General features: G+C 41.1%; 2 protein-coding genes across 2 annotated transcripts in view; both read left to right on the top strand.

The window, feature by feature from the left end:
- Nucleotides 1-1390, top strand: part of LOC102300619 (adenylosuccinate lyase) — a gene marked incomplete at its 5' end in the record, with an annotated part of 2423 nt that extends 1033 nt beyond the window's left edge. Inside the window, 4 exon segments of the mRNA XM_042217617.1 lie at nucleotides 31-77; nucleotides 189-234; nucleotides 345-414; nucleotides 493-1390. Of these exon segments, the coding sequence (XP_042073551.1) occupies nucleotides 31-77; nucleotides 189-234; nucleotides 345-414; nucleotides 493-701 (372 nt within the window).
- Nucleotides 1391-8267: 6877 nt separating this feature from the next.
- Nucleotides 8268-9774, top strand: LOC121813724 (the record flags this gene model as incomplete). Its single annotated transcript, XM_042217618.1, is given in 1 exon segment — nucleotides 8268-9774. A coding segment is annotated over 1 exon segment (1197 nt), but the record flags the coding sequence as incomplete, so codon positions are not given.
- Nucleotides 9775-10390: the final 616 nt, after the last annotated feature.

The following is a 10390-nucleotide window of genomic DNA, read 5'->3' as shown; positions in this document are numbered from 1 at the left end:
TTAATGTCAGTTTTCCTTTTGTGCCACCAGGTGGAAGAGCTTGACAAGATGGTGACAGAGATGGCTGGCTTTAAGAAGTGAGTATCAAACTCCTGTCTCCAATATTGACTGACATGTTTTTATAACATGGTCCAAGCAGGAACAGTTTGAAACACAGGCTATAACTGATTTGTTCCATTCTTATCCAGAGCCTACCTGGTGACTGAGCACGCTCGCTGGTTTGGGAGTTTCTGTGCACAAGGTGAGGAAATGTCTCTATGTAGTGGTGGTTAAAGAAACCTGGGTCTTGAGCTTCAAAAAGCTGATCTAACAGAGTGTACACTTTATGCTGTTATCTGCTGTAGATCTGCGCAGACATCCGCCTGCTGGCCAACCTAAAAGAGATCGAGGAACCTTTTGAGAAGGAGCAGATTGGTACGTTCGCTCATTCAAAAGCACTTTTTACCTGTTAAACTGTGCCTCAGCCTAAAGCTTTGCCCGCTCCTCTTCCAGGTTCCAGTGCTATGCCCTACAAGAGGAACCCCATGCGTGCAGAACGCTGCTGTAGCTTGGCCCGACATCTGATTGCGTTGATGGCCGACCCCCTGCAGACTGCCTCAGTCCAGTGGCTGGAGAGGACACTGGATGACAGTGCCAACAGGTCAGCCAACACAGACACTTACACGGCTGTGAATTTGGTATGTCAATGTTCTCCTCTGTGAAGTAGATATCACAACAATGTAGAATCGTATGTCACCCTTTTTAACTGAGTAGTCCAAAATCAGTGAAATCCACAGTAATCTGTCATACAAAGTCAAGGACAAAAACAATATTTGAGAATCTACTCTTGTTGGGTTCAGTTAGGATTGTAAGGAGACTGGCAGTGGTAACTCAACTTAAAGAAGGAATATCCCTCCACTCAGAATGAGACACTGACAACAACTTAAAGGGAGAAAAGTGATTTGAGTGTATTCAACATTTAAATGCTCCAAACATAGACATGAACAAAACATTTAGACCATTTCAAACATGTAAATCTCAACAATGTACAATATATCACTTAAAGTGTCCATAAATGTATCAGGTAGGCTGTCCATTTCAGTTCAGTGCACTTAGTATTCAGTGTTCTTAGTAAGTGTTAATTGTCTTTAGTCACAGTTTTGCTTTTTTGATGCATCAGTTTTTTGTGTTAAGTGGACTCAGATTTGACCCAAAAAAGAAAAAAGTAACAACATAAAGTGTCCTGAGATCTCAGAAAAAACGTTAATCCAAAAAAAATTGCAATCGTTGTATCCTACCACCCTCCAAGGAAACAGGTGGCCTTCAGATTGAGAACGTCCTTTCTAGGCACCTCCAGTGGCATCCAGTCCTTAGATGGCACCGCTCGGTCCTTGCAGCAGATTTCTACCACGTAAAAAAAACCCCAGCCTGCACACAACGTGCAGTGCAATCACTCACTTGTAAAATAAAACGTGTTTCTCTAGTGTTATCCCTTTTTTCCCCTCACACAATCACACATCTATACAGTTCTTATTGGCCAATAACAATTTATCAACAACAAAAATACATTCCACTGCAAATCATGAAGCATGAAAAGTGTCTCTGTGGTGTGTTAGCTAAAACTTCACATGTAAGCGCATTAGCCCAGGGAGCACATGTGGGTACGCTAGCATACTTTCCACAGGCTAACACAGCTAAGCAATCGTTAGCAGGTTCTAAGACAAATATCACATTTCCGACAAGCATTGTATCCTGACTGGTTTTATGTTCAAAAACTAGACTATGAATCACAATTTAAACTGCAACTGTGAGAATCACCAGGATATTCTTCACAGAAAACATTAATTCTGTAGCGCAACACGTTACAAGACTGAATATCCACACAGCTTTGCGCATCTAGCTCCGTGCAGGCGGATGCAGTGAAAGAAAGTCACCACGCACGCGCTATGGTGCATTCACGGTACATGGGAAAACTCAGCATTTAACAAAACAGTAACACTTCAAATTAGAATAAAAACAGAATACAATTGGCAATAAAATAACCATGGGTTACACGTGGAATGAGTCTTGAGTTGAATATTTTTAATAGGCAAAAAATACTTATAGAATAAGTTAATAAGTAAATGTTAAAATTTTGTCTTTGTTTCTTTTTTTGCTGAAAATTGATCCGATCCGTGACTTAAAACTGTGAACCATGAGATTTTTGATCCGTTGCACCACTAGTAGCTACACATATTTGATTTGGCAGTTCTTACACTGGATGGCCTTCCTGGCACCCACTTAAGGGGATTTGCATCTCCTACTGGGATCTTTCTCCTGTTAGACAAACGTGTAAACAGCTACACAACATTGCCACTGCTCTCTCTAAATGTGAGTTGATGATGTCAATCAAACAATCACTAAGTGGTCTGATTAAATATTAAGTTGTAGAATGCAATTAACAATTGAATAAAGGTAATCACTAAATGTTCACAAATGAATCCATTTATCACTAACAAAGTGCTTCCATTTGAAAAAAATAAACAAATAATTTTTTTAAAATCAATGAGCTTTATTACTGATATGCATATTGCAACATCGTCGGGTTTAAGTGAGCCAGCAGCAGGCAGTAGCATAAGTGACGTTTCATATATTAAAATCATGCATAAAATAGACACACACCTACCTCCTGCTACAATAAATATAAAACACATCACCAAGGACAGATGCTCAGAGGCAAACACAAACTGCTGCTTCTTGATCTCAAGGAGCGTGTGAGGAATGTGTTGCCTGCAAGCAGAATTAAGTCATTATTTTAAAGACATAAATCATCTCTTCATTCAGATGAGTAACAGTTTCTGTAACTTAGATGAGTTGCAGTTTTTCACACTAAAATCATAGATAAAGCCTGGAGGAAAGAACTTGTAGCATCAAAAATTAACATTGTTGTCAGGTTCAGTGATCCTAACTGCTTTTGGTGAACTGTTCGTAACTAAAGTTGTCATCCTGATTCACTCTTTTGAGAGAGGAAAGATTCAGTTTTAAAGATTTTTTAAGAGTTACACATACAAAACTTGAAACTGTTTATGCTGTTTTATCTCTGTCTATTACAGAAGCCTTGTGTTGAAAACTGTGTGACTGTCACTGTTGTAACTTGTAGAAATGTTCTTGGTGTGTATGTAAAAAAAATAATGAAGCATTTGGTTGAACAGCGCCTGACTTTGGCTACGTTCACACTGCAGGTCTTAATGCTCAATTCCAATTTTTTGATCAAATCCAATTTTTTTGTCTGCTTGTTCACACTACAAATAACATGTGACAGCAAACACGCTCTAGTGTGAACGGTTCACAGCCCTCAAAGCAACCTGGATGCGCAAAAGAAGACATCACACACAACACGCTCTGTTTACGGAAGTAAAAATGGCGGCTACAGAGCGAGTAGGTGCTGTTGCAGAAGTTTGTCAATTTCTGCACAGTCGTAACCCTCAGAATCTTGACAAATTAATCACAGAAAGGAGGACACTGAGAAAAAAAGAGAGCCTGTGCTTTAACAATGGCCTTGTTTGGAGCAGTGGCTGCTACCTCCGTGCAGAGGTATATGCGGACACGGAGTCAGAACCAGGAGTGGTGGGATTTGGATGTGAGAGGCTTCACTGACACAGAGTTCATCCACAATTTCAGGATGTCAAGACAAACATTTGAATATCTCTGTCAGCGCCTATCAGCAAGAATGCTTAGACAGGATACTCATCTCCGCCAATCCATACCTGTGAGCAAGCGCGTTGGAATCAGGCTGTATTGGCTGGCAACAGGCGCATGTTATCGGACCATGTCAAACCTGTTCGAAGTTGCCAAATCCACAGTTTGTTCCATCCTCCATGAATTCTGCTTTGCAGTCCGCTATGTCCTCATGCCTGAGTACATTAAATGGCCTCGAGGAGATGACCTGATACAAGTTATTGAAGGATCCGGACAGCGATGGGGGTTCCCACAGTGTGCCGGAGCAGTAGATGGGAGTCACATTCCCATCACTGCTCCTGAGGACAATCACTGTGATTATTTTAACCGCAAAGACTGGCACTCTGTCATCCTACAGGGCGTCGTCGACCATAAATTCTGGTAAGCATACTATGATCTACTAATATAAACGTAATATAAAGACTTGTTTTGGACTTTACGTTTTGCAATTTTGCCTTAAGTTATGAAGTTATTTTCCTGTTTATGGCCTGATAATTATCCTTATTGCTGTTTTAGAGAGGAGCAGTGCTTCAAAGGATACTTGCAGATTTCTGTGAGAATCTGCAGATTTACAGTAGAAATAAAATGTTCACGTTTCTCAAACGTTGTCTTCCCAACAGTTTCACTAACATCTACACTGAATGGCCAGGAAGCGTTCACGATGCCAGGGTTCTCAAGAATTCTGAGATACACACAATGGCAGAGAGAGGGGAGCTATTTCCACCAGTCAGTATCTTTGAACACAGTGAATTGTAATTAAAATTGTTTTATCATTCCTCTTTGTTGATGTGTGTCACCTTGTATTCACATAATCTTAGGTTACAGAAGAAATCATGGGTGTTGAAGTTCCAGTCTAACTGAAGAACAACAATACTTCAACGAGCGACAAAGCAGAGCCAGGATGACAGTGGGGTGTGCAGTTGGCCAACCTTGGGAAACGTGCATGCTGCACACTCCACAATGTGTGTGAAAAAACATGGTGAAGCCTACAATGAAACTGATAAAGCTGATCTGCGTAATTCTAGAGGTACCGAAGGAGGCATCTTACCAGATGTTCAGCCAATAAGAATCAGAGAGGTGCTGACAAAATTTTTTCATAGTCAACGTTAAGGCACAAAAGCCATGGTTTCATCTCATTGTCAATAAATTTGAGCTTGAAGTTTAAGTGATGCATTCACAAAATTTAAAGTAAAGCATTCAAAGTAATTTTTTATGGAAAATATTTATTTTGACATGTGTAACATGTACACTTCTTCCTTTGTGTACTGAAATTGCAATGTTGTTTGTCTCAAAACATTGCAAAACTTTGCATATGAAAAGCACAAATTAAATCTGAAAGACCCACTGTCCTTCAGCAGTACTGAAAATCTCTAACAACAAATATAAAGCATTTTTGGATTGTCATGAATGAATGACATGACATGACATGAATAGCATAAGCATAACGTGGAGCATGTCCAGCATAAATAAAATAAAATAAAATTACCTGTGGTAGTTTCTGTGTAATAAGCAGGAAACAGAACTGCATAATGCAAAACTGTTTCTATTTAATAACATATTAACAACCTATTAAAACCGGTAATTATTACCTTGGAACCACTGTGCTATGTAATAAGCAGGAAACAGAGCTGCAAAACACAAAACTGTCTGTTTCTATTTATTATAATATTAATAATCATGTTAATAACCTTTTTTTTCTCTGTGTAATAAGCAGGTATTTAATACCATGGTCACGGTCAAGCATTAGGAAGTCTGCAATGAACTGGTAGCACTCATGCAAAATGCTAATAAATAAGTTTGAAAGATTTACAGTAATAATGGTCAGCTTATTTCACAACAACATTACTTTTATGCAACCTTAGTTTTTATAACTAATGTACATAGCTATGGTAATGTTAGCTACTAAACTACTGCTAGGTAATCTGTCATTAGTCTAAGTTAATAGTATGCGGCAAAAATTAAGAGCTACCAGAGACACAGTCCTAAATATTAAATACTAAGGAATAAAAAAGGTTTTTAATTACCTTTCAGTTCTACAGCAGTAGCTAGAATGTGGGTTTAATCCCACATATACTGTTAAAATTCAATATGATCCAAGCACTGATCTACTAGGAAAGCAAAAAATAAGGCAAATGGTGTCTAAAGTTAGCAGTTGGTGCCCCACTTCTTCTTTGTCTTTATCCAGGGATAAAATAGAAAGTGCACTCCCAGTGGGCAGCAGTCTGCCACCTACTGGCAGCCAGTTGTTTTTATTTATGCCTATTACACAGAAACTACCACAGGTGTTTCCAGATAATAATTAAATACTTTTTAAGTTTACTTTAATAGGTTATTAATATGTCACTAAATAGAAACAGGCAATTTTGCATTTTGTGGCTCTGTTTCCTGCTTATTAAACAGAAACTACAATTGGCATTTGAGTGGTAATAACTTAGAAATTACTACATTATTATACATTATTACATTATTAGATACATTTATATAATGTCCATCGTGCTTTGACTAAATAAAAGTAATCATTAATTAGTTTCAATTTTATTTATGTAGCACGAAATCACAACAGCCACCTCGAGGCGCTTTATATTGGAAGGTAAATGCTACAAGAGGAAACCACAACAATAAGACCCTCTATGACCAAGCACTTGGCAACAATAGGAAGGAAAAGCTTCCTTTTGACAGGGAGAACCGACGACAGACAGACAGACAGACAGACAGACACATATAGGGAGTGCAGAATTATTAGGCAAGTTGTATTTTTGAGGAATAATTTTATTATTGAACAACAACCATGTTCTCAATCAACCCAAAAAACTCATTAATATCAAAGCTGAATGTTTTTGGAAGTAGTTTTTAGTTTGTTTTTAGTTTTAGCTATTTTAGGGGGATATCTGTGTGTGCAGGTGACTATTACTGTGCACTAATTATTAGGCAACTTAACAAAAAACAAATATATACCCATTTCAATTATTTATTTTTACCAGTGAAACCAATATAACATCTCCACATTCACAAATATACATTTCTGACATTCAAAAACAAAACAAAAACAAATCAGCGACCAATATAGCCACCTTTCTTTGCAAGGACACTCAAAAGCCTGCCATCCATGGATTCTGTCAGTGTTTTGATCTGTTCACCATCAACATTGCGTGCAGCAGCAACCACAGCCTCCCAGACACTGTTCAGAGAGGTGTACTGTTTTCCCTCCTTGTAAATCTCACATTTGATGATGGACCACAGGTTCTCAATGGGGTTCAGATCAGGTGAACAAGGTGGCCATGTCATTAGTTTTTCTTCTTTTATACCCTTTCTTGCCAGCCACGCTGTGGAGTACTTGGACGCGTGTGATGGAGCATTGTCCTGCATGAAAATCATGTTTTTCTTGAAGGATGCAGACTTCTTCCTGTACCACTGCTTGAAGAAGGTGTCTTCCAGAAACTGGCAGTAGGACTGGGAGTTGAGCTTGACTCCATCCTCAACCCGAAAAAGGCCCCACAAGCTCATCTTTGATGATACCAGCCCAAACCAGTACTCCACCTCCACCTTGCTGGCGTCTGAGTCGGACTGGAGCTCTCTGCCCTTTACCAATCCAGCCACGGGCCCATCCATCTGGCCCATCAAGACTCACTCTCATTTCATCAGTCCATAAAACCTTAGAAAAACCAGTCTTGAGATATTTCTTGGCCCAGTCTTGACGTTTCAGCTTGTGTGTCTTGTTCAGTGGTGGTCGTCTTTCAGCCTTTCTTACCTTGGCCATGTCTCTGAGTATTGCACACCTTGTGCTTTTGGGCACTCCAGTGATGTTGCAGCTCTGAAATATGGCCAAACTGGTGGCAAGTGGCATCTTGGCAGCTGCACGCTTGACTTTTCTCAGTTCATGGGCAGTTATTTTGCGCCTTGGTTTTTCCACACGCTTCTTGCGACCCTGTTGACTATTTTGAATGAAACGCTTGATTGTTCGATGATCACGCTTCAGAAGCTTTGCAATTTTGAGACTGCTGCATCCCTCTGCAAGATATCTCACTATTTTTGACTTTTCTGAGCCTGTCAAGTCCTTCTTTTGACCCATTTTGCCAAAGGAAAGGACGTTGCCTAATAATTATGCACACCTGATATAGGGTGTTGATGTCATTAGACCACACCCCTTCTCATTACAGAGATGCACATCACCTAATATGCTTAATTGGTAGTAGGCTTTCGAGCCTATACAGCTTGGAGTAAGACAACATGCATGAAGAGGATGTGGACAAAATACTCATTTGCCTAATAATTCTGCACTCCCTGTATATATAGTGACTGATCCACACCACCAGGATCTACAGCAAGGACACTGGAATGTCGTATAGTAACAAAGGGAGGGAAGGTAGTTAGAACTGAGGTGATTGAACTACCAGAAGGGAACAGACATTGGGGACCGCTACAACTACCTGGGAATCCCCCACAGGCAAATGGAAACCATGAAGAGGCTGCTAGAAAAGCTGCAACCACCAAATACCTGCAGAGGGTCAGATAAGTCCTGAGGAGTCAGTTGAATGGCAAGAACAAAATCTACTGAGATCTACTGACTTCCGGCTTGAGTGAACGCTGGCGCGTCTGGCTGCCGCTACTCACCGGTTCATTTTTTGATTATTTGGATTTATTTGGATTAATTGGATTATTTGGATTCAGATTTGAATGAACAGGGACATTCACACTCAGCACCAGATCGATCTCTGCCAGGGATTGAATTGCAACTCTTGTCCTCAACTTCTGTTATTTCAGCTGAATGTGTTCTCACGTCTTCTTCTCAGTGAGCGGCACTAGCTTAACTGTTTGAGCTATTTTAGCCTACCTGTTCGTTGCTCCGGCCGGCTCGGCTCCTTTTCCTCCACACAATCGAAGATGCGGACCAAGATGTTCCTGAGCTGGTCGGCACTATTTTGGATTCTCCTGACGCTCGTCTACCATCCTACGGCTGGACTGCTCCGCTATACAGCCGCTGAGCTCCTGTGCCTTCGTGGGCAGCTATCGCTCCCGTCGCCGGCGGAGCTCCACTACCACCCGGGCATCACTTTCCAGCCTCGCCGGAGATACATCCATCGCGGGTCCCGCAGGATTTTCCATAACTCCAATGGAACTAAATCGTTCTGGTCTGCTACTCGCTGCCCTCGCAGGAACCCTGATCGGGCTGTCAACCATCGATCTCTAGCCCACCTGCCTAGGGCGCCCACCGCGATTAGCAAAAAAGAAGATACTCCACTCAACTTCGGTCTTCAAAACATTCATTCATTGACAAGTAAGGGACCTCTCATCCAAGACCTCCTATCTGACCGTAAGTTTGACTTTTTCTGCTTAACTGAAACCTGGCAACAACCTGATGACTTTTCTCAGCTAAACGAATCTGCTCCTCTGGGGTTTGTTTACTTTTCTAAACCCCGCTGCTCAGGTCGTGGGGGTGGTCTCGCGATCCTTTTTCGCCAGCACTTGAAAGTCCTGCCAGTTAATGTTGATACCTTTAGTTCTCTAGAGGTCCTTGCATGTGAGCTGACTGGACCCATTCCCACTATCATAGCTACTGTATACCGCCCCCCCAAACCTAACCCTGTCTTCCTCAGTGACTTTGCTAATCTACTAACCCATCTTTCATCTCTCTCCCCAAATGTGATCTTGGTGGGAGATTTCAACATTCACATGGACAATAATGACCTTCTGCTCACCAGAGACTTTTCCTCCTGTCTCGAAGGCTCTGAATTTAAACAATTTATCGACTTTCCCACTCACTCTAAAGGACACACCCTGGACTTGGTCTGCTGTTCTGGTCTTACTCCCTCGAATCTTTCTGCTACTGAAATCCCCATAACTGACCACTTCCTCCTTTCATTTAACCTCACTCTCTGCTGCTCTTCTACCAAGCCAACCCGTCTCATCTCGTTCCGCAACATCAAGAACATTGATATGGACATTCTCACTACCAGTTTGGACAATGTTCAGATTCCGGACTTCTATTCTACTCCTGATGATTTGTTGTTATATTATAATAATTGTCTACGCACTGTCCTTGATTCTCTGGCTCCTGTAAAAACCCACTCTGTTTCCTTCGCTCGCTCTGCTCCCTGGTTTACCTCTGACCTCCGAGCTCTGAAGGCCAAAGCTCGGCAGCTAGAGCGTAAATATAAGAAATCTGGTTTAACTGTTGATTCAGAAATCTATAAATACCACGTACTTCAGTATAAAGACTCCATTAACAAGGCCAAACAAAGCTTCTACTCTGGTATTATCAGTTCTTATGAGGGTAATGCAAGGACTCTGTTTTCAGTTTTCAACAAACTAATTCAACCCCCCAACGCTTTACCACCGCACTTCTATTCCTCTGAAACATGCAACTCCTTGATGCTGTTCTGGACTACGAAAATCAATAACATCCACCAGCAACTCAGATCAAATGTTGTGTCTACGCCCTCTCCAGAACCTTTTCTCCTTTTTGAGCCGTTTTCCACTTTTCATCTTCCTGATTTATCTGATATTTCCGAGTTAATATGTAAATCAAAGCCTGCCACATGTCATCTTGACCCCATGCCCACGGGGCTTGTGAAATCCTGCCTCTCTTCTTTACTCCCACTCATTTCTGCTATCATTCACTCTTCTCTCACCACCGGTATCGTTCCCTCCTTATTGAAGACTGCTCTAGTCACTCCTATACTGAAAAAACCTTCTT

The sequence above is a fragment of the Haplochromis burtoni genome, unplaced genomic scaffold (assembly GCF_018398535.1).
Source record: "Haplochromis burtoni strain Fernald_Lab_line unplaced genomic scaffold, NCSU_Asbu1 Contig_2351, whole genome shotgun sequence".
Taxonomy (NCBI): Eukaryota; Metazoa; Chordata; class Actinopteri; order Cichliformes; family Cichlidae; genus Haplochromis; species Haplochromis burtoni.
This window is presented reverse-complemented; position numbering and strand designations above follow the sequence as displayed.